The sequence below is a fragment of the Oryzias latipes genome, chromosome 8 (genome assembly GCF_053564925.1).
Source record: "Oryzias latipes strain Hd-rR chromosome 8, Olatipes_Hd-rR_3.1".
Classification (NCBI taxonomy): Eukaryota; Metazoa; Chordata; class Actinopteri; order Beloniformes; family Adrianichthyidae; genus Oryzias; species Oryzias latipes.
The window spans coordinates 6,616,959-6,641,214 of NC_136244.1; the positions used below are offsets into that span (position 1 = coordinate 6,616,959).

Below are 24,256 nucleotides of genomic sequence, written 5' to 3' on the forward strand. Positions count from 1 at the left end.
ACTGGACGCCCCGATGCACAAATCCCGTTCGGTGTCAACGCAGCTTGGGACTTCTTCAAACTTATGGTTTCAAATGGATTCATTTAATTTTAGTCGTATGAGCTAGACATCTAATCAACTTTCTTATGTAAGCAAATGAACATGTGACTGATTACTCACTTCTTACAAACATTTGAGTAGAACAGAAAATGGCTCCATTAAAGCGGGAATGAGGGAAATGAAGTTCAGCAAATCATCTCTGCTTCTATTACTTGCGTTGATGATCAGTTGACGAAAATCACATTAAACTTTATTAACCTTGTATTGAAGGAATTCTCTGGTGAGGAACAAAGTCTTCAGTAATCACATTTGTCTGATTCAAACATTAAAACACAAGCTTGTCACATCGGTTCACTTGAGACTTGAGGGAACTTTAGTTTGGCTTAGCTTTAAGGCATGTTGGAAACTGAAACCGGGATGATCTGAAGGCAGAGTTAAGACACAGATTTAGAGAAGAGGCTGAGCCACTCCTAAACTGGAGGCAAAAAACAGCAACCAGTTTAGCTCAGATGTCAATTAAAAATCCCAAGCAGTTACATTTAAAAAGCAAATCAAGAAATGTTTTTACATTGAATGAACCACACCAAGAAACAAAATGACATTCTGGATTTGGCATAACATTTTTAATTTTAGATATTTGCCTGAATAGATTCTGAATTAATTTTCAGGTTAATTTAAAACTGCAAGTGAAACGCAGCCATGCAGCTTTTTATTGGTGTGAGCAATAATTGTTACTGTTCGAGACAAAATCCTGTGAAATGATTATTTCCTTTCCTGCGCTCAGCAGCGCTCAGCCTCTACACAGCACTTCTTCCCTGGCAGTGATTACTGCTAACGCATGTGGGAGTGTGGACGTGCGCACGCACGAGGGTGTGTGTGTACAAGAGAACAGCAGTCTTCAAGTCAGGTGAAATCATCGCTCTCTCACACACACTCCTAACTCTTCCTACTGTGACTGTTTCCATGGAAGCGGCGCCCTCAAAATTACAAACGTGTGGAGATGAAAGAGAAGGAGGGAAAAAAGGTGTGGGTGAGTTTGACCGCGTGTGGTGTCAACATGTCTGTTGTAATTTACTGGTTGCTTGTGTGCTGGCTTCCCGTGTTAAATATTGACACTTTCAATGGACTGTGATGAACACGGAACTCCTGCATAATATCTGCTCATGCAGCCCCACGTGTCCAGCTAACACCCCCGTCCTGTAGAGTTTTGGCATGGACACAAGTCCATTGAGTTTGTTTGCATAAATCATAGGCCTTTTTCAAAATGACTTGACACCCTGGCCTTTACTGGCCAAACCTTCTGTTTCTGTGTGTGTATAGAGTCCTACACACCAAAAGCCACAAAACAAGCGTAAGTGGGTTGCTATAGCAACCACAACCACTGTGATTTGAGAGCCAGTGCGCCACGTTACCATGGTGACTGTAATCTCACAGAGGGTGGGGAAGAGACAGAGACTGAGGGAGGTGGGATTCAGATGGAACGAGGGAGGGGATGGGGCGTACCACGCAGTAATACACCAACAACAGGACAGCACGCCCTCTCGCTCTGGCACCTGCTGAGGTATTCCTGCACCGTGTGCAGCGCAAGCATTCCCACAAATGGTCTGACCCCCAGTGCTGAGCATTCGGGAAAAACCAACCAAAAAGAAAATCCCGGCGCTTCGCTTGCCAGGAACACTCAGGTTCCATTTGAGTGTCCATCATTTCCTTCTATATGCTGAGACCTCACTAAAATCAGAGATACACAAGCAGACCAAAAATACAATTATTGTCATATTATTTAATTAGTCAGGTAAGCAACTTAATGAATGCTTTATAGCATTAAAACATATAAAGCATTCAACCCATTGTTTTCCTTTTTCTCTGTATTTCTTTCTTTGTTATTGTATCTTCTGCCATTTTCTGCCGCTTTACTCCTTCTACAATTTTTCTGCAATTTAAACCATTCAGCCATTAAAATGTTCAGCTCTTTTAACTTATTCCAACTATGACTTTTGGTCATTCAAATCCCTGAACCTTTCAAGATATTCCTGGATTCCTACCTCCATTGAAATAAAAATTGTTTCATTTTTAACTATTTTTAAAGATACTTTGCGAATTTTGAGAAATCAGCCAATAATCTAACATTTTCATGTATTTAAACTATCAATTTGATTTGTTTTGTTTGTTTACTTACAGATTCTGTAAGAAAAATGGTAAAAATCCTAGAAATTGGAAATGATGGAATGACAGCATTGGTGGAAATCGAAAGACCCACAACAGATGCTTTCTACATGAAAACCAAATATCCTTAAGATTGATCAGCATTTGCATTTGTTTGGTGCACAAGACCTGTGTGAAGAAGAGGCAAGGTGCTTAACATTGATGAGATGGAAAACTCTGTTTGCCTCTTTTACTTTGACTGTTTGTTACACGTCAGGTTCAATGGGACGCACACAAGAGATGCTGTCTTTTAGGATGCATTCATGCTGGAAAAGTCTGTTAGTCCAGACCTATGAATGGACCAAGTCCAACCTAATTTGGTCTGTATCATGTCGTGAACCTTGTGCTTGGTCTGTTCTCAGACCCGGACTGGACCTTCTTAGACAAATACGCAGTTACGCCCATAATTGTTTATGACATGAACAGTGTGAGAAGCAATGTGTATCCCGTTAAAAGTTGTTTTAATCAGCCTGCCTTATGCTGCTGCCAGCTGACCAAATTTCAATGAGTTGCTGTGTCTCATGGTTGCTTCACGTTTGTCCGCGGCTCATGGCTGCTTCCTTCCTACTGTGTTGACATCCTGTCATGCCCAGCTACTGCAGTCGTTTGGTCCAGTAGTTCCGCTAACTCAGAGTGAACCGAAGCACAGTCCGATTGTAGTTAAACTGAGACCAACTTACAGGTGGGTCCGAGAGCGGTTCCTATTTACAGAGCAGGGCTCACTTATGTGTATTCAGACTGAAAAATTTGTTCCGGATTGTTACGGAAACGAACTCTGGATCAGAAGTCTTTTGGCTAATCCAGATGTTTTGGTCAAATATACAAAAAGGCTGTAACAATCGATGGCCAGAATACAACGCCACCTATCTGAAAGATTTCTGTTTTCAGGAAACAAAGAAAAATTCTTCAAATATTCCAGTCGATGCTGATAAGAGGATTTGGTCTTGTGTCCTTTATGCATCGAGGAAGAGGAAAGAAGTTGTAGACTGACAGCAAAACGACACTAAAGCTGTGTTCACACCGCGCATGATTCCCAAGGGAGGGGCGCCAGTATCCAGTATTTTAGATGTTGGGCTAGTGGCCCAGCGGGTTAGCGGGCTAGCAGCAGTGCATTTTGTGTAGAGAAATGCAAATAATGCTTCTTTGTTGTGATGAGGCTAAACTTTTTTTGGCGGAAGCGCTATTTTTGGACAAGTGTTGAGCGGCAAATTTTTGATGTGCATCTAAAGAGAGACAGTGGATGCAAATTTGATGCACAGATTGCGATCAGTGGGAACGATGCACAACAATATAAAAAAAAAGGACGAGCAGGCTGCATGGAAAAGCAGAAATCTGAATTTTTTTGAGAAATTGTTTGATTTTACTTTAATAAATGACAGAGTATTCATATTTAATACACATAATATGTCTTCAGGCCGTTTCATTGACCTTAGGAGTCATTTCTAGTTAAAAACTGTTTTTATTCAAACTCCAAAACCGTTCAACAAACCCGGAACCAAAAAGTAGTTTAGTGCTTGAATTAAAAAAATGTTGAATTGTTAAAAAAAAAGATGCATAGACTTTTTTTTTATTAGCAGCAAAAGACTAAATCAAGAACTGATGCTTCTAAAATAGCTGTGACTCATCAATAAAAGACAATCTTTGTATTAGAAGAAAGCAAAAAATATCCTCAGTTTAGCCTTAAATTGGAAATTAATCCAGGTCATTTTAACCCATCCGTATCTTTCCCTTTTAGCTCTTTTTTATGTTTTCTAGACTATTTTTATGTCAGAAGAAGACCTGCAGTTCTTCACGTGCTTAAAAACATGTGAGCTCCTGATACTTACATTTTTTTGCACTGATCCTGATACTGATACTGATTTGCTTTTATCACTGTTTCTTTGAAGCCCGAAATGTAAATAACTGTATTGTCTGACAGACATATTTGAACAGGTGATAACTTTTCTGTTGAGTTGGACCTCACAGCTGTCTCTTTTACATGGCTGCATGCTCTGAGATGGCACTGAGCTAAGTGCATGATAGCAATCCTCTGCTCGTTCTGTGTGTGAACTGCATGATAAGATGGAGTCTGACATTCAGCCGCCCACGACTCCCCATGTTTTGATATCCTGTTGAGCCCGTCACTTGTAAGCGAGAGAAGACTGTCTCAGCTGTACTGTACAGACGGCAAATTAAAATTCAAACAGGAGCAGCAGCTGTCTCCACCTGGTGAACAACGTTCAAAGCTTATCATGGCGCCCCGACCAATTCTGCTGCAGCTTTTTCCCCGTCACGAACTGCCTCCTATATGTGAGATTCTGAACAAATTGTAGGTTCATTAGTTCCTTCTAATTTTCATTTTTTTAAACTGATTTCATTGAGGAGAAAAATCAGAGCATCAGACAAACAAACAGCTGCCAAGCGCTCTCTACGGCCTGACACAGATACGCTTTAGCGCATGTTCTGATGTAAATAATGGAGGAGTCATGTGAAATATTGATAAGTCAGTTTTAATAAATTAACCCCAACATCAATTAGTAATGAACTCAACTCTTGAGCAATTACTTTACCATTGGATTTGTGGAGGCAGAATCTATATGGGGAATGACAACATGTCCCATATGGCATTGTTTGAGTGAGGAAGAGAAACATACTGCAGCTCTCCTGTCTGCACACTTGAGGAGCAAAGTGTGAAAGTACGAAGAGGTGTGAATTTGTTTTGTGTGTTTCTGACAGCGGGATCATAAATCTTGATAACAAAGACATGAAAAAGGAGTGGAGTGAGCATGAGTGGATGCTTTTTACATTGCTTCACTTTCACTTTTAGGGGCTGCCCAGTGCAACTGAGGATCCACCTGTGGGCACCATTGACTGTATAATATATCTGGACGAATTAGGTGTGACGTCACCTGTAGAAATTAATTTGCTTCTGGTTCCAAGCGATTGAAATCAATTCAGTCACCATTTTTTTGCGATATGTCCTTTGCCATGTTGGAATCAGACGTCCTCGGTAAGCCGTTTTGGTCCGTCTAAGTTTCTTTGCTTTTTTTTTACTTTTCCTGTCCAACAGCTGGGCAAACAGATGAGAGCTGAAGGCCTCTTGTGTTGGACATATTTTACTTTGACAATAGGGAGTTGTGAATTTTAAGACAAACCAGAGGTATGTCTGAATAAACCCCTTTTGTAATCGATGCCAAACTTTATTCATTTTAGTCATATTTGAAAATCTTTTGTGTTGGACCAGACGGAAAAGGAAAGGAGGGAAGAAGAGAGAGGGATGTTAGAGAGGGGGGGGATAGAAGGGTGATTATGAAAAGAGGAGGGTGGTAAAACCATGAAGCAGCATAAGGCAACAAGTTTCTGGACCGTTATACACATTACGGTGGTTCTGATGTAATACAAGTCTATTAGGGCGGGGCCTGTCCACACACACTCTAAAATGTTATAAACACACCTCTTGGCTCCAAAAATATTCACATGTCAACATGTACACAATACAATGTTGGGCTGGGAGGGCCCAACGCGGGGCCCCTCCCCAGAAGAGCGCCTACAGCCCCAGACGAGAAACTCATCACCACCAGGGTGTTCTGGGAAACCCCCGCCCCAACCCCAGGTACGAGCCAGGACCCCCAAAGGGAAACCCGCTCCGCATTTCAGGCAGCCACCCACATGGGTGGGAGGACACCCAGGGGAAGAGGGGGTCCACAAGAAGTGTTGTAAACATGTTATAAACATGACCCGACCAGGCTCACCCACAGTTGGCAATTTGGCGAGGCCCAGTGCTCAGGGGCAAGAACCAGAACCCACCCACAGGGACTCGGACACCCCCCAGCTCAGATGTGATGTGATCCCCGGCTCTTGGCCTTGCCAGAAAGCTCAGGGATCCCTCTCCCTGACCCAGGAAACCAGCACGGCCGCTGTTGCCAAGGGCCCAGTACCCCCTACCAGAGATGGGGTAAGGGACAGATGGTCCGAGGTCCCACCTTCCTTGCAAAATGCATGTGTGTGAGGGTGTGTGCGTGCATGTATGTGTGTTTGTATTGGAGTGTATATTTTGAGGGTTAAAGGGTGTGTGTACTAAGGGGGTGTAGTTAAAATTGGCGGGTACACTGAAAAAACGGGAAAAGTGGGGTTGTTCAATTTACAAATACTAAACATGTTTGTTTAATATGAACAAATTATGTTTACCTTCGAAACATAATATAATCTTGAAAATCACACATAATTTCTTGCTGTGTTACTTTTATATATTTAAATCATGTTGACAAAACATGAAATAGTTATGCTTGATCCTTTGCCCCTTAATTTTGGATAAGTAAACCCCATCGGTGAAGAAGCATTCCAGGAGGAGAAACATTGCAGTCAGCCATTTTAGAGAAGCTGCAAGCACCTGCTGGCCGGAGGAGCTTAAAAAAGGTAAATTAATTTAATCTAACAAATTGATTTAAGGAAATGAACGGCGTTCATTTATCATTACTGTTATTTTTTCACGGGGAAGAGCTTTGTAACCCACTTTTGTTGTAGTTATCAAAGTTAAGGCTCTGCGCGCCACTTTTGTCGCTGGCGGCCGCAGCCCTCTGACGGCAGGTAGGGGGAGGTGAGCGCGGTAAATTCTTTCACGTCGAAGACAGATTCAGCGGTAAACACGGTGATTTCAAACGATGTGCGGGGAAGAGTGGCAAGTAGTTATGCCGTAGGAATTCGCTTTCGACAAAGGGGCAGTGGGCGCTCGCGGGCACGGCGGTTTATTTTTTTCCCACAGGCGAAAACCTTTGCCATGGGGGTTCATCGTCACTAAGTGGATTTCTTTTTGCTAAATTCTGCGTTGAGACCGAAATTGAAGGAAAATGTGAGAAGCTATCATTACTATCATTATTTCGTTTTTCCATACCGTTCCACCATGAGCTAGCTTAAGGACGGCATTATTTGACCAGCAAACAGCACTGCACTTCTGTCTCAGTCAGCTGTCAATCATTCTCCGTGCGCGTCTCGTGCACAGAATGCGTTCGGTTTGTCCAGTTTACATAGATCTTTGGTTTCAATCACTCAGAGCTTTGTTTTCATTCTATGATGCTGAACATATTTTTCTATGGAGATTTTAGCTTTGAGAGTTTAAAATGGAGTGAAAATATTTATGTCCTTTTGGAACAAGTGTATAATGTGTAGTAAAAAGTTTACAGCCTTGGTTATATTAATGTCTGTAATACTACTTCACAGATTCCCCCTATTTGATAAATTAATATGGTGTGACGGGGTCCCGCCGAGAAAGGATGCAGAGGAGCCAAGGTGAGGAGGATCTGTTCTTTATTGCCGACACTGATGCTACACGCAGGGCCACGCAGCATACAGCACACACTGTCACTCCTCTCTTTTCGCCACCTGCAGTGCTCACCTTTAAGTGGGATGCCACGCCCACGGGGCGTTGCTCTCAATCCCAGCCAGGCGGCACCACAGGTGGTAATCATAGCATACAAAATACAAACAATAAAACCCGGTGTGGCCCCCCCTCGGCATCTGACGGTGCCACACCGTCACATATGGGAATCCTTTATGGGTGGGGGGATTAGCTACTCCCGATCTGCTAGTTTAGTTTTGCAGTTTCCATCTCAAAATTCGCGGGTTCTCATTAAGCGTGGTTTGAATCCTGTGGTGGGAGGGGGGTGTCAAATGTTCTTTCTGGTCTAATTTCTTCAGAATATTTTTGCAGCTATTGATTTCAAACCAATGCATGTTTAGTTAGTAAAATTACACAACAAAGCTGTGGAAGTGTCACTATATTTATTTCCTGATTAATTTACAGAGCTCCTCACACAACACTTCCAACTGCTCCTCCCTGATCATGCTGGGGTCCATGCTCCAGTCTTCACTGAGTCAGGTGGGTCCCCTTCACCATGCATTTACCATATATTATTGGAATTATTGTCTCCTGGATTGTCATCGAATCCTGAGGTAATCAAGATTGCCAGCCCTACTCTTTACACACAACTTTTATGCAGAAAGATACATACATAATAAATAATGAAATTGATGATTGATCAGTTATCCTACTACCTCTGTTAACATGACACTAAGGATATAATGATTTTGTTAACCCAGTAACTATAACATTTATTGATGAGCCAAGGGTAAGAATTGTATTTTTCCAAAGTTTTCATGTGAATTTAAAATTTGTTGTCTCTTTGTATTTCAGACTGCTGAACTTCTCGCCAATATAAGCAAGTTCAGGGGTTTATTCAAAGTACAGGTGAGTTGTGTAATCTAGACGTTTTAACTAAACTTCAAATGTAAACTGTGCACACAAATATTTTCTGTGTTCTTTAGAATGAAGACCATGCAGCACTCCAGGAGGCAATCGAGGACACCACGGTGGGAATTTCCCTCCTAATGGAAAGTGGCGAGGAAGAGGACATTCTCATGGTCCACATCTCCCAGGCTGTGGTGGTCGACCCACCAAGTGTCAAGAGTGGCAGTTGCCAAGGCTTTTTTGACCTTATTTACAGCACAAATCTGATTACCATCCTCATCTCAGAAACACCTTTGAGGTAATTCAAAGAAAAACTGTAATAGAGTTGTAGGGCAAAGTTGTGTCTAAGGTTTCAGGCTTAAAGAGCCGACTCTTTTAATAAAAATGACCTTTAAAAAGTTTTTCCTAAGAAGGGATTCCAGCTGTCTGCTTTGGCTCTGTTATCTTCTGTTTAATAAAAATAGCAAGCCCAATTTATATTGATTTGTACTTTTTGCTACACTGTAAACATATTTTTCAAGTTTAGATAATAAAAAAGTTAAATCTGAAATTTGTGTTCAGTGTCATATGTTCATTGGACTGTAATAATGCACAAGAAAGTATTTGCTTTAAATAATAATCTGCAATTGCAATTTTATTTTTCAATTTAAATTTTATTAAAATAATTTATAAATTAAAATGAACTATGTAGGTAATTTCAAAATAATAGTTTTGCTAAATTTTTATTGTCTTTTAAATTTTTGAAAAAATTATGGTAAATGACATAATAAAATCTTGTTTGTTTCTGTAAAATTATTAGGTGCAGAAACAAAGAAGCATTCATTACGGTAGAACATGATTTTATTATGTGCAATAATTATATTGGTTCAACATGATTTTTTTGCGCGCAACCGATGTCCATGATTTTTTTATGTCAATCCAACAGATCTTTTTTTTCAGTGTAGGGTACTGAGAGGACATCTCCTGATTACTCACAGTGATGTCCAGGACAGGGCCAACAAGCTTCCCACACACACACACCCAGACCCAGCAGCCCCGGTGGATGTCAACCAGAGCGACTGTGGGCCCCAAGAGGGTTGCCCCGGTCCATCTACATTTCTGTGGCACTGCAATGCAAAATGTGTTTTTTGTGTTTCTTAGATGTTCTGGTAGCATTTCTCATGATGGAGGAGATATATAAAGTATTCTGAGTATTTCTTTATTGAAATCATTGAGAATCAGGAGTAGACAAAAAAATGCAGTTAGAAAAAAGAGCCTATTTGTTATGTAGAAAAGAGCATGTAAACAGAGAACTCTTGGTAACAGGATGAGAAGGGGGCAAGGTTGTTGTGCGCCAACGGTCCCACTTATAATTTAGAGGCGGATTTCTAAAGAAATACTTCCACCCTGCAGAAAATAATGTCCAAGAAAATGACACAGGTTTTTAAATTTTGGCTCGGATCGGAGTGGGTCCCAGTGTACCGACGTTAGAGAGCAGAAATTTAATAACCAAACAGCTGAATGAAGGGGTTATAGTTTGATTATTCTAAATATTAAAAATGAATTGTGATAAAAATCTAGAAGTTTGTTGATCCTGAGAGGATTTTTCTCTCAACATCGTAAGCAAGGTTTCTGTTTGTTTTTTTTTGCACTTGCTCCACTTTACTGTCATATTTCTTTCTTTTTTTTCTCCTTGCTGGCTTTCGTCAAAATTTTCCTTAACAGAAAAGAACCACAAAGTAGAGACACATGAAAGACTTAGAATCAAGCACAGAAATTCATTGTTTTGTTTTACTGGTATACTTGGCACAGAGTTACCTGCTTTTGTTTTTGTTTCGGGAAGGGGGGGGGGGGGGGTCCATCTGTGCCAAATCAGTGCCGACATGCAGCATTATCAACTTGGTGTAGATCCATAACACCTCCTCCTTCTGTTTCTCTTTGCTCATAGCTGCATCCATCCCTACAGTCCACTGAGCGTGCTCACATTCGTCCCCCAGTTCGACAAGGTCAATCTGTACTTTCAACCTTTTTTTTTACAGAGACACACAGACGTTTTTGGAATTGTTATAAAAAAACAGATTACACCTTTCCAAGTCTAAGCTGGACTGGTAGCCCTCTATGCCTGACAAGGTCAGGGCAGCTGCTGTCATACTCATGATGGACACAGATGCATTAACCCCAACCTGTTTTCTGTGCTTTTTTATTCCCTTCCCTTACTACTTATTCCATGTTTTATGGTATTGGATGGGATTTCATAGTGGGGGCAACAATGGGCTTTTAATTTCTTGGTGAAGTGATGCCTCTTTCCCTTTTAGAGTGTCACTCACCTGTACTGAACAAGCATTAAAAAAGAAAGAATCATCAATTCAAAAGATCTCAACAGTTTCCTGAAAACAGTGGGGCGGCGTTCTTCTTTACATAAAAAACAGACACTCAAAATCAATTTGGCACAGCCAGAAATTTCAACAAAAACAAAGGGATCTTATTGGTCCTAAATAATAGAAAATACATCGACAATTTTTGAAAGTGGGAAAAGCTCCCCCTCCTATAAGGCTTAGCCCCTCCCACTGGCTGGTTGACCAAAAATGTCTTTTTCCTAAGCAAATTCCTACCTTTGCCTTTCAATTAATTCAGAAAACTCTTGAAGATACACCAAAAATATTTTAAAAAATAATTGCAACTTTTGAAATACACAAATATGTTTGATTTGGAAACAAACATTATTTGCACTGGGAAAAAAATAATTTTCACAAGTGATGTCACTTCCTGTTGTCAGGTATGAATGGATATGTATGATAATGTGTACAATACGTTTGAAAGTCGGTGGTGGAAAGAGCTTGATGGTGAGTACAATTCTATTTTTAAAAAACTGTTTAAAACTTAGATTCAAGCAAAATTGGCTATCAGTGTGGAGAAATGCGAGCGATTAATGTGTGTGTGTGGGCGGGGATCATTGCATGTCAGAGGTGAGTGTGTCCAGTGTGAACTACAGAGAGCAACCTGTGATGCTGCTTCATCACAGTCAGACAGTCCAGATAAGATTCATGCTTTTGCATGCATGAAACACCTATCATTTATTATAAAAAAAAATAACTTTAAAGGGCATTTATAGTGCTTTTCTTAAGCCTTTAAAAGTGAACTATATCCATATTTATGATGATAAATTAATTTTGACACGCTAAAGAACGATTTTTTTAAATGAATTATTTATTATAATAACATTATAATACACTTTAAAGCTCAAAAAGTTGGTTTTGCATGTTATAGGCCCTTTATCTCATCCATTCATTAATACTTTGAGAAGTGAGCATTTAAACAAGACTTTACCCACCAGCCATCACTAGTTTCTGAATTCTCCAACCAAATCTCCGTGGAAAACGTCATAAATAAGCACTTTCTTACTGTTATTGTTAAATCTAAAAGAGCTCTGCCATCCATCTGGATGTTCTCTGCTGTTTTATGAGGTTTATTTTGACACAGCATACTTTTGGGATGTCAGAAAACACAATTTGTGAGGCGTTGGAAGAATAAGTTCACAGATTGAATGATAATGCCTTAGTCACAACTGCCCTTATTTGTAAGAACACAGCACTGTTGACTGCATCAGCCCTGTATCTTACAACATCCCCATAAATATTTCACAATACACTTACTACATAGGCGAGAATGGTTTGTTCCATTCTGATGACGTCCCTTAAGATAGACACACGAGCCTCAAAGGAACTGCAGGACACACCTGTTCTTCCTTTAAGATGCAGCCGCTCCTCTCTGCGACCCTCTACTGGTCCAGACACCCCAAAAACCTGCAGCTCCATACATGTCGACCCCCCGTACAGGATATTTGACTAAACCATGAGATTGAATCATTTGAGCAAATATTAATTCTAGTAAGGAACATGGGAAAAAGTGATAGATTTGTTTCAACCAAATAATCCAGTTATTAGTTTATGTTTAAATAACTTTAAAAAGACATGTGGTGAATCATGAATACAGCTGCAGTTTCCACACTGGAATCGGGTTACTTGAGCCACGCGGAAGTGCAGATAAACATCAAGCAGCACTTCAAGCCCAACCTTCACAATGTCATGGTTCGGGTTTCTTTCAATTGGTTTTTGCTTTCTTTCTTGTTTTTCCTGTTAGAGTTCTGTTTCCTGTTTTATTTTGAAAGGTTTCCTGTTTTGTCATGTTTTTGAGTTTTACTTCCTTGGTCCCAATCTGCCCTGATCATGTTCACCTGTGTCTTGTCTATCTTGTCTGTATATAAGTCTTGTCTCTGCCTTCCTCTTGTGCTGGTCCATTAATGTCTCCCATGTCTCTCATGTAACGTCTTTATCGTCTCTTCCCTTCTTTCATGTTTTGCCCGCAGTGAGTTTAGTTTTGTTTTCCTGCTCTGCAGCGTCTTTTGTTTGTGATTAAACCCCTTGCCCTGGAACCGTGTGCCTCCCGTCTCTGCATTCTGGGTCCTTCATGCTCCCCAGCCCCCCCAACCTGATACACAGAGAGGCGAAACACCTTTAAATCGTCCAAGAACCTAAATCGATATTGTTTAGTCTGCGGATTGGTCTCTTCCCAGGCCCCATGTTCTTTTTTTATCTTCTGAGGTAGTTGAATTTTCTTCTGACATTTACTTTGTCAGATCAGACAGCCCCAAAAATAACACACACACAGCTCTACACCTGAGAGCTGAGGAGAAGATGTAGCTATTTCCACATTACAGAGTCGAACCACTCTGAAGTGGAAGTTCTAAAAGCAAAATTTGGAGTTCAGGTTCATAAGCATTGCAAGTTTACCTTCAAATGAAATCATTAGCGGCATCTGATGGATGCTGAGACCCAGCCTAAAATTAATGTTTGCTTAAATTCAACAAATGTTTGAATTTGTTGATGTCTGAAACCAGAAGTGACATATTTTTGGAGACCAGATGAACCTTTGGACTAACTCTCTGTCCTCTTATCTGTTTGTTTATACCTCCCTAGAATTAAGTAGAGGATGAAACAGGCCGTTCCTCCAGCTAAGTAGGCCATGGAAAGCAGTTGTTCATTTTGTCTCAAGTATATAGACTGTAGGCCAATTGCTAATCTCTTGATTGAACACTCGAAGACAAAGGTTATCACCAAACAAATTTAGTTAAAGCAGCGAGGGGCGAAGGATCTCAGCAGCTCTGGCAACTGATCTAATCAACGACACAGCTAAGTTGATTATAAAACCGCAGGTCTGGAGAGCAGACAATGGACGGGGAGGAGCAGAACAGTGGAGATGAGAGGGAAAATCACCAGAAACAGAGAAGAGAAGGTGTGAGAAGATAAGCTGGAGCAAAGCAGAAGAGAATAAACAGGGCAGGATTGAGGAGAGTAGATGCACAGGGGAAGACAAGGTGGAACAAAAGACAAGACTGAGGGGCAAAAGAGAACAAAGATGAGGTTAAAATGAGCAGAGAACAGGAAGGTGCATAGCAGGAAAAAGCACAGAAGGGTTGGGACCAAAAAAGCAGCTGATGGCAGACTAGAACCAGGCATCCAACCAGGGAATGGATCTCTAAGGTGAAGCAAATGCAATAATTTAAAAAGAGCTGGAGCACAGCAAAACAAACAAATGACTGTGAGATAAAGCACTTTATAAAGCACCTCCTCTTTGATTAAGCTGCTGCAACATGAGGGAAACAAGACAGCTAATCACAAACATGAGAAAAATACTTCTGTGCAAAGCCTTGATACCATAAAACCTAGGGGAACATGACTTTCTCCAGAGTCTGTCTGACCCGCAAAGGCCCACACACATTCAGCAGGCATGCAGAGTGAAGCAGCTCCTGAATGCAACGTTGTGCAGAACTTTGGAGCTCACTCAGGGGACAGCGTTCGCTGCCTCAAACGCCATTGGGACCAATTAGTGTGCAGAGCAAAAGCGCGGCTGAACGCTACGCTTCACAACCGGTTCAGAAAGACCTGCCGCTGAGACGGACAGCTGAGGGGGTGAGTTTGGTGGTGGAGGCAGTAGGGGGGTTCATTGTGTACTTGTGGCTTCATTTAAACTGGGGGGTGGCGTTGATCCCCGCATGTGCGGATGAAGGTGAGCGTTCCGGCGCAGGTAAAGCTACTGTGAGTTCTGCTTAATCATTCAGAAGTCAGTGCCACATGTGCATGAATATTCACTGCAAATGTAGTTTAAATCAAGGACAATAATTACATCACAGCTATGACCACATCCTTGTGCATCATCATTTTCAAGTTCGCCTGGGAAAAGTGCTGAATTTGTGAAGATCTGACAATGATGCAATGCTGCGTTCAAGAAGCAACATCCTGCACAGTCAAAGGACTTTTTGGTTCATTTGTTTTACATTTTTTTTGCATTGCATACTTTGTTGGGAAATTTAAATGAGATTTTTTTATGTTTAAGATGTCTCCTAAGAAGAACTGCGATGCACTGTGACTTTTTTGAAAGCATTCAGTAGTTTCATAACCACAGAAAGTTCAGAACTTCACATTTTTAAGGCTGTGCCCAGACCAGAGTATGTTTCCTCAGATTGTTTGATTTGATAGGTAGTTAAGTACTTTATTGATCCCGAGAGAAATTACGTGGCAGTCTATTGCCCCATACACACAACAGATCACAGAGAACATTAAAACACACGTTAAAAAATAAAAAAGCAAAAAGTTTTAAAATATAACCTAATAAAAGGAGAATAAAAGGTAAATGAACATTCAGTGTACAATGCCTCCCCCCAGCAGCATTATACAGTCTTGTTGCACTCGGCACCAAAGACCTCCTGCATCTCTCTGTGGGGCTCAGGAGTTTGATTTGATTTTTTTTTTTTAAATGGTCTATTTGAAGCAAACAAATAAGAATACACCAGAACAATAAAATCATCAGTTATACATTCATACAACGACGAATCAAACTTAGGATAATTAGTCATATTAATAAATATTGCTTGAAAGGGACTGGAAGGAAGCGAACCTATATAATCCCACCCCGTTATGCCATAACCATTTTATTACATGATTTATCATTATTCGGTTCCTAGCTTTTATCAGACAGAATTAAGAATCATTAAGTATCAATAAAGCACATGACAAAGATGAATGACATAATTATTATGTAAAAATAACTATTTTAGAAATCAACATGGCAAATGCAGATCAGTTATCCAAAATTTATGCAGATTATGTTACCTATAAAAGTCATTGATATGATTAAAAAATAATACTATATCAGTAAAATAGACAAAACACTGTTTCAGAGATTTTCATAGCAAAATTTGATCAAGAATCAAAAGTTAAAAATATGTGCTAAATTATGTTACATTAGGAAAAAATTATGAATCAATTTATTAATTTTTGGAGCAAGTGAAGTAGTATCATTAAAAGTCAATCAATTTAACCATTTTCAATGGATTGAGTGAAGGTGATTGCTAACCAACATTTGGTGGTTGTGCAGGAGTGAAACTCATCCAAACTGTGCTGTGGATCGAATTACCAAACTTCGTCCGGCTCAAAGGACTTGCCTCAAGTAAACCTTGACGTTTTTCACTACAGTGTAAAACAAGCAGACCATCCAAGCTAAACTAAGTGAGGAATTGATTTAAGGTCTGATGAGTGGGTTAAGAAATACAAAACCCACAGTGCAAATCAGTAGTGCATCTTATGATAAAATTGGAATATGCTCCTAAAACTTTAGTTGCATGCACTGATACAGACGGCTGACCAGTACAGGTGCTGGGACCCAGAGCTGGGGAGATCCACATGAAGGACCCGACGTGCATCCAGCCTGCTGTACCCAGCCCCCTCCCATGACCTACCTTCTGTGCGGCACCGGACACCAACCCGGAATAGACCTGACCCCCCTGCCCGGAGGAGTAGGAGCCCCCCATTCAGTATAGACTGCTAAAGGGGTGAATGATCAGCCAATGTACATACCCGTCACACAATACGCGAATCGTGCATGATCCATGTGTGATCATTGCCCTGTTTATATTCAATTTATTAGTGATTTGTGTGTCAATTACATAATTTTAGTGTGATATGTGCACCATATACGTGATATAAACTTTATACATTGGTGGTACATGCGTCAAAAGTCTGGTAGACATACATGGGCATAAGTGGAACGGTCATGGAAAATCACAAATTGGCATATGCATCTTGCATAATTGTGTGTAAACTATTTAAAATACTAGTCTTCTTTCTCTTTCGGCTTTTCCCATCAGGGGTCGCCACAGCGAATCATCCTTTTCCACCTCACTCTATCATGGACATCTTCTACCCTAACATTAGCCAACTTCATGTCCTCTGTTAAGACATCCATGTATCTCCTCTTTGGCCGTCCTCTTGCCCTCCTGCCAGGCAGCTCCATCTCCAACATCCTTCTACCAATATATCCACTATCCCTCCTCTGAACATGTCCAAACCATCTCAGTCTGGCTTCTCTGACTTTGTCGCTGACACAGGCAACATGAGCCGTCCCTCTGATGTACTCGTTCCTTATCCTGTCTAACCTGGTCACTCCTAAGGAGAACCTCAACATCTTCATCTCCGCTACCTCCATCTCAGCCTCTTGTCTCTGTCTCACTGCTACCGTCTCTAACCCATAGAGCAGAGCTGGTCTCACCACTGTCTTGTACACCTTTCCTTTGAGTCTTGCTGGCACTCTTCTGTCACACAACACTCCTGACACTTTCCTCCAACCGCTCCAACCTGCCTGCACTCGCCTCTTCACCTCTTTTCCACAATCCCCATCACACTGAACTGTTGACCCCAAGTACTTAAACTCCTGCACCTTCTTCACCTCAGTCCCCTGTAACCTAACGCTTCTACCTTGATCCCTCTCGTTCAGACACATGTATTCTGTCTTACTACGACTGACCTTCATACCTCTTCTTTCCAGAGCAAACCTCCACCTCTCTAGCTGTTCCTCCACCTGCTCTCTACTCTCACTGCAAATTACAATGTCATCCGCAAACATCATTGTCCAGGGAGATTCCTGTCTTACCTCGTCTGTCAGCCTGTCCATCAGCATAGCAAACAAAAAAGGACTCAAAGCTGATCCTTGGTGTAGTCCCACCTCCACCTTGAACTCCTCTGTCTGACCTACAGCACATCTCACCACCGTCATACTTCTCTCATACATGTCCTGAACTACTCTGACATACTTTTCTGCCACTCCAGACGACCTCATACAGTACCACAGCTCCTCCCTCGGCACCCTGTCATACGCCTTCTCTAAATCTACGAACACACAATGCAGCTCCTTCTGACCTTCTCTGTACTTTTCCATCAACATTCTCAAAGCAAAAATGGAATCAGTGGTGCTCTTACGGGGCATGAAACCATACTGCTGCTCACAAATCTCCACCTTCTTCCTAAGCCTGGCTTCCACTACTCTTTCCCACAGCTTCATTGTGTGGCTCATCAACTTTATTCCTCTATAGTTGCTGCAGTTCTGCGTGTCACCCTTGTTCTTAAAGATTGGGACTAGAACGCTTCTCCTCCATTCCTCAGGCATCTTCTCACTCTCTAAAATCCTATTGAACAACCTTGTTAGAAATTCCACTGCTGTCTCTCCTAGGCACTTCCATACCTCCACAGGTACGTCATCAGGACCAACGGCCTTTCCGCTCTTCATCCTTTTCAGAGCCTTCCTAACCTCATCCTTTCCAATCTCTGCTACTTCCTGCTCCACAACAACCACATCTTCCTCCCTTCTTTCCCTGTCATTTTCCTCGTTCATCAGCTCCTCAAAATACTCCTTCCATCTTTTCTGTACACTCTCTTGGGTTGTTAGCACCTTTCCATCTCTGTCCTTAATCACCCTTATCTGTTGCACGTCCTTCCCATCTCTGTCTCTCTGTCTGGCTAGCCTGTACAAGTCCTTCTCTCCTTCCTTTGTGTCTAACCTGTCATATAGCTCATCGTAAGCTTTCTGTTTGGCCTTTGCCACCTCTCTCTTCACTTTACGCTGCGCTTCCTTGTACTCCTGTCTACCTTCCTCAGTCCTTTCTACATCCCACTTCCTTTTAGCCAACCTCTTCCTCTGGACGCATTCCTGTACTTCCTCATTCCACCACCAAGTCTCTTTACCGTCTTTCCTCTTTCCAGATGACACACCTAGCACCTTCCTACCTGTTTCCCTGATAATCTCTGCTGTAGTTTCCCAGTCCTCTGGAAGCTCATCCTGACCACCCAGGACCTGCCTCAACTTCTGCCTAAATTCCTCACAAGTTTCTTCATTCTGTAGCTTCCACCACTTGGTCTTCTTTTCTGTTTTCCCTCTCTTCTTCTTCCTGACCTCCAGAGTCATCTTACACACCACCATGCGGTGCTGTCTGGCTACACTCTCTCCTACCACCACTTTGCAGTCATTAACCTCTCTCAAATGACCTCGTCTACATAGGATGTAGTCCACCTGAGTACTCCTACCTCCACTTCTGTATGTCACTCTATGTTCCTCTCTCTTCTGGAAGTAAGTGTTGACTACAGCCATTTCCATCCTCTTCGCAAAGTCCACCACCATCTGTCCCTCCAGATTCCTTTCCTTCACACCAAACCTGCCCATCACCTCCTCATCACCTCTGTTGCCCTCACCAACATGCCCATTAAAGTCTGCTCCAATAACAACTCTCTCTCCTCTGGGAAAACTCTCTATGACCTCATCCAACTCACTCCAGAATCTCTCCTTCACTTCTAACTCACAGCCAACCTGTGGCGCATACCCACTGACTACATTCACCATCACCCCTTCAATTTCTAACTTTAGGCTCATCATCCTGTCTGAGACTCTTTTCACCTCTAGAACACTGTTTACAAACTCCCCCTTCAGAATCACTCCTACCCCGTTTCTCTTCCTATCAACACCATGATAGAACAGTTTGTATCCTCCTCCAATACTACGTGCCTTGCTGCCCTTCCACCTTGTCTCCTTCCACCTTGTCTCCTGTCCATGTATGTAATTCCCATTCGTTGAATTACGTAGTTTACTAGTATTTTAAATTTTAAACTATTTAAAATACTAGTAAACTACGTAATTCAACGAATGGGAATTACATACATGGACAATGTGGACAATGCACAAATTGTATGTAGCAGCAGTGTGACGTGGCCTTAAGCTTCTCTCATGTACCTCTTCAGTGCACACTGTCCTTGCATTGACCACACCCACCTCAAATGGTAACAGTTACACAGCAGTGGCTCCACAGTGGACAGTTCGAAAACAAGCAGAGAGAACTCCCACGGAGCTTTTCAACCACATGTTCCGATCAAAGCTTTTTAATGACAGTTTGACAGAAACTCTACCTCCTTCCCTCCTTATTTTTAAAAACTTCAAGTAATCTCACTTTCCTTTTGGGTCAAATTCCTACCTGAGCACTTCGTTGGGGTTGCCTGAGATGGGGGTCTTCTTTTCTGGAGCTCCGTGGCACTCCGACTTCAGCAAGGTGTGAGGCCCGCGGTCCATCATCATGGCGGAAGTTGCCATTGTGATGATGGCCACGCCATCTCGAACGCGCGCCTCCAGACCGTAATCCCACTCGTCATAGGATACAGAGAGAAGACCTGAGTGGATACAGCAAAGAAATGGGAAAGGAATTGATCAGAGGAAAGAAGATCAATCAGGAACAGAGTCTCAATAACTGGATGTTTTGTCCATTAGTCCATGTAATATCTGATTCTGTTGGTCTTGACTTGAATGTTGTTCTTTGATGTTTGTTGTAGTTCTCCTTTCTTTGTACCTTCCAACCAGGGTCCTTTAATAAGGATGCCTATTCTGTGGCTATAAAGATGCTTAGAATAAAAACATCTATTTGAACAGATAACTCAGCAATCATCTAACAAAACACAGCTCCAGCTTTCTCATGCACTTTAGTTTTATTATGTTTACATGTTAAAAGTACTTGAAAATATCAGAAATTCCTTTTATGATTTTGGTCACGATTTAGCTGCTCTGCCATAAAATCTATCATCACCAGATAATAGAATTTCAAATGAGTCTTGTGGAAAATTCCAACAAAGAGATTACATTTTGTAAGTTAAATTATGAGCTGCCTTATATTAAAACAAAATCCCAATAAACTGACCTCTCCACAAATGAAGTTAACAGGCAAAAACTTAAGAAATGCTAATTATTTTTGAAAAAACAATCCAGTAAGATTACACCTCAAACATAAAATCCACATTTTTGATAAACAATAACTGCTAAGTTTCCATAAAAGAACATTAATAACAGCAAAACTTCAAAGCTAAAATAAAAAATGTAGATCTGAATGCACGCTCATGAAAGACTTAAAGTAAAAAACAATATCAATTAAACAGTTGCACAATCTTTCCAAAAGTTATGAATTAACAGTCTACATGCTGTTTGGGAAATAATTTTCAGCAGCTGAGTGCTCTTTGATTTGATACTTCTGCAGCTTTTCTCAAACTGCACTTTAGTGAACAGGCAGGAGGAGGGATAAGTGCAGTCTGTTCTGATGCTATCTGCTGTGCAAATGGACCACTGGAAATAAATATCCTGCAGAGATGGCAGCGAGGCACCCATGATTTACACAGCAGTTTCAATTCATCCCCCCTCTCTTCACCATTCTGAGTGACAGCTGAGACGGAACAGCAACATTTAACCTTAAACTAAAAAAAAAAAAATTGATCACCTTGTTCAAGTCCTGGGTTGTGTTTGAAGTTCTTCTTAAGTTCTTGCCCTCTTTATGCAGCACATGTAAAGTTCTGTCTATAATTCCACTCCATTGAGCTCATGGGGTTCAGTGGCTCTCCCGGGAATACTTTGACACTCAGAGGAGATGAGGATCGAACAGTGATCGCTGAGCCATTTTTAATTATCCCAGGGTTAAGTAATGACACGTAACGTAACCATTAACTGATCACACATCCTTGAATAATTAGGCCTGCCTAACAAGAGCTCAAAGTCTTCAGTATTCCAATCAGAAAGTCATTTACAGGCATGAGAAAACGTTTGTGCCCCTTTTTTGGGATTAAATGTTCATAGTGAGTATAAAACAACAACACAAACAAATAGACAACATTTAACAAACAAGTGTTTAACAGAAGTTAAATAAACTTAAAAAAATAGTAGGATGATTTCTATTTTAGGATGCACGGTGGTGTAGTGGTTAGCGATCTCACCTCCCAAACCAGAGCGACGAGGTTCTGGTTTGAAACCCAGCTGGGACCTATCTGTGTGGAGTCCACCTTGTGGATCTATGGGTTTCTCTCGGCACTCCAGCTTTCTCCCACAGTTCAAAAACATGAGTGAGTGAGTGAGATAGTGATGTGTGTGTCCGTTGCGTGTATGGTTGTGTGTGTGCGTTTGTGTGTGTGTGTCTGGTTGTGTGGCCCTGTGACCGACCAGCAACCTGTCCAGGGTGTACCTCGCCTTCAGCGAACAGTAGCCGGGACAGTCCGTGACCACGACAGGGATACAGAGGGTTAAGAAAATGGATGGATGGATGGATGGATGGACGGACGGACGGACGGACGGACGGACGGACGGATGGATGGATGGATGGACTTTTATTGCTCTAACACATTCTAGAACCACGTTTAAAAAGATTTGAAGATGATTAGCAAGATCTCCTTATTTGCTATTTTGTTAATGTAAAAGGTTGTACTAATTAGTTATTTAAAAACATCTTTAACCCTTGTGCTATCCTAGGCACTTTAACGTTGGGAGTTGGGTCATCTAGACCCACTAGACAGTGCGCTGAACCTTTTTTCTTCAATGATTGGTGATCTTCACTGGTGTCCATGGATTACATGAAATCTTTCCACCTTTATCCACCTTTGTCATGGTAGGAATAACACGTCAACAAAAAATAACCATATTTCTTTAGGCTATTTCCTGTGAATATAAATTGCAAAATTCACCAACAGAGGAAACAAATTGTGGCCAAATGATCTATATGAAGGTTTCAGTGTCTTCTGTTAGCCAAAGCTCAAATAGATCAATAAAGGTGCCTTTTTTAATGTTCTGGGTTTAAACACCAAAAGGTTTTTTTCTCTTTAGGTTTACAGTGATGTACTTTTTATAACCACAGCTGTTTTGTTGAATTTCAAACCGAATGTTTTTTTTTTTTTGTTCTGGAACAAATGCACATAAATCTATGTCTAATCAAAAGAGGCTTTCTCTTGTCTTCTCTTTCTTTTTCCTGTACACTGACACCTTCATCCTCCTCATCATTAAAATAATTCCTTCAAGGGAAATAGCTGAAAGATCTCTTGGAAGTGAATCTTCTGGAAAATTTACCAAAAAAAGTCAGACTACAGTGCTTAGAGAAACATACATTTTAAATATGAAGGAAATTTATGATTTGATTAGAAGGAAAGCCAACAAATAGAGCTTGGGTTGAAAGTGGCCAGAAAGAAAGAGTCTGGTTTTAAAACCTCTGTGACAGACAAGGTTTGAAAACCGGATTTGTACGTACAATTAGATACGTTTGATATAAAACACCAAAATTCATCCAAGCTCATCTTAACGTGCTACAAAGAAAACACAAAAGAAACGTCAACATAACATTGTAACAAAGTAACAACGTCAACACTAGGGAAAAGTTTAAACTGGTAAAGATTTTTATGATCTAACTCAGACATATTTTATTCCAGATAGGCATAAATGTAATCAAACAACATTAACAATGATTAATGTGTTGCATAATATAAATATTATATTATAGTAACATCAAGGAAATTGTCTGAAAACCTGTTAAAGCCCCAGCAGGAGCAGAGAGAGAAGGAAAATAGTGGGATGGTCTCATGAGTACTGAGCCCGTGTCATGACATTAAGATATAAAAATATATCTTGTTCCCACAGATTAATATCTCGTTCGCACGAAATACTATTCCGTTCCCACAAGATACTATCCCGTTCCCTCGAAATGATAAAGTGCAAACGCAATAATTATGTCGTTCGAACGCAATAATTAATCTGTTCGAATGCAATAATTATTCACGTCATTCACGCCAATATGCTCTCTGTACGCCGGCAAAAGCCGCTTCAGCGGTAACGTCCGTGTCTCTGTGACCCATATTCGTTCAAAAAAGGAACATGAAAAAAACAAAAATGATCACTTTATTACTGTCTCAATGAATATAAGAAAAATATCAAAACATTTATGATAACTAGGCTGCTTTGTCATACGATAGTCAGTTAGCATGTAATAGCCTTCGAATGTAAAGCGACTGACTGCTAAAGTTAATAAAAGACAAGTCCTGAATATTATCATTCCTATTCGACCCTAAACTACAATATCAGCTGTCTGACAACAGACCAGCCAGTTGCCCAAAAATGCCGGCATACATCAAAGAGCTCTGCGGCGGAGCTAGAAGTAGCCTAGCAGGAGCTATCGTATGACAAAGCAGCTTAGTTATCATAAATCTTTTGATATTTTTCTTATATTCATTGAGACAGTAATAAAGTGATCATTTTTGTTTTTCATGTTCCTTTTTTGAACGAATATGGGTCACAGAGACACGGAAGTTACCGCTGAAAGCGGCTTTTGCCGGCGTACAGAGAGCATATCGGCGTGAATGACTAATGACGTGAATAATTATTGCGTTTGAACGGATTCATTATTGCGTTCGAACGGATTAATTATTGCGTTCGAACGACATAATTATTGCGTTGTAATAATTAAAGGTTTCATATTTTATAAAATCTTCTATGCCCTAGGACTGCACCCCTCTATTTGATAACCTGCACAATACATATTCAAATTAAGTTAAAAAATGAATAAAATCATTGTTTGTATTTGCTCAGTTGTGCATAACTTTGAGTCAACAAATGAAGCCTGAAGAACAAAACAGATCTGTCAGGAGG

The 24,256-nt window shown here is 40.9% G+C and overlaps 2 protein-coding genes across 5 annotated transcripts in view; one reads left to right on the top strand and one right to left on the bottom strand.

Moving 5' to 3' along the window:
• grin2ba (glutamate receptor, ionotropic, N-methyl D-aspartate 2B, genome duplicate a) overlaps positions 1-24,256 on the bottom strand; it is a 156,873-nt gene that overhangs the window by 44,152 nt on the left and 88,465 nt on the right. For all 4 annotated transcript variants that reach the window (XM_020705462.3, XM_020705461.3, XM_004071951.4 and 1 more), the window contains exon 7: positions 19,794-19,986. In XM_020705462.3, coding sequence (XP_020561121.1) covers positions 19,794-19,986 — 193 coding nt within the window. The remainder of the gene's footprint in view (positions 1-19,793; positions 19,987-24,256) is intronic.
• LOC111947812 (uncharacterized) lies at positions 6,508-9,014 on the top strand. Its single transcript, XM_078951356.1, has 5 exons — positions 6,508-6,636; positions 7,438-7,506; positions 8,021-8,095; positions 8,411-8,464; positions 8,542-9,014. Exons 3-5 carry the CDS (start codon positions 8,060-8,062, stop codon positions 8,764-8,766), a joined length of 315 nt encoding a protein of 104 aa, XP_078807482.1. The 5' UTR covers positions 6,508-6,636; positions 7,438-7,506; positions 8,021-8,059; the 3' UTR covers positions 8,767-9,014.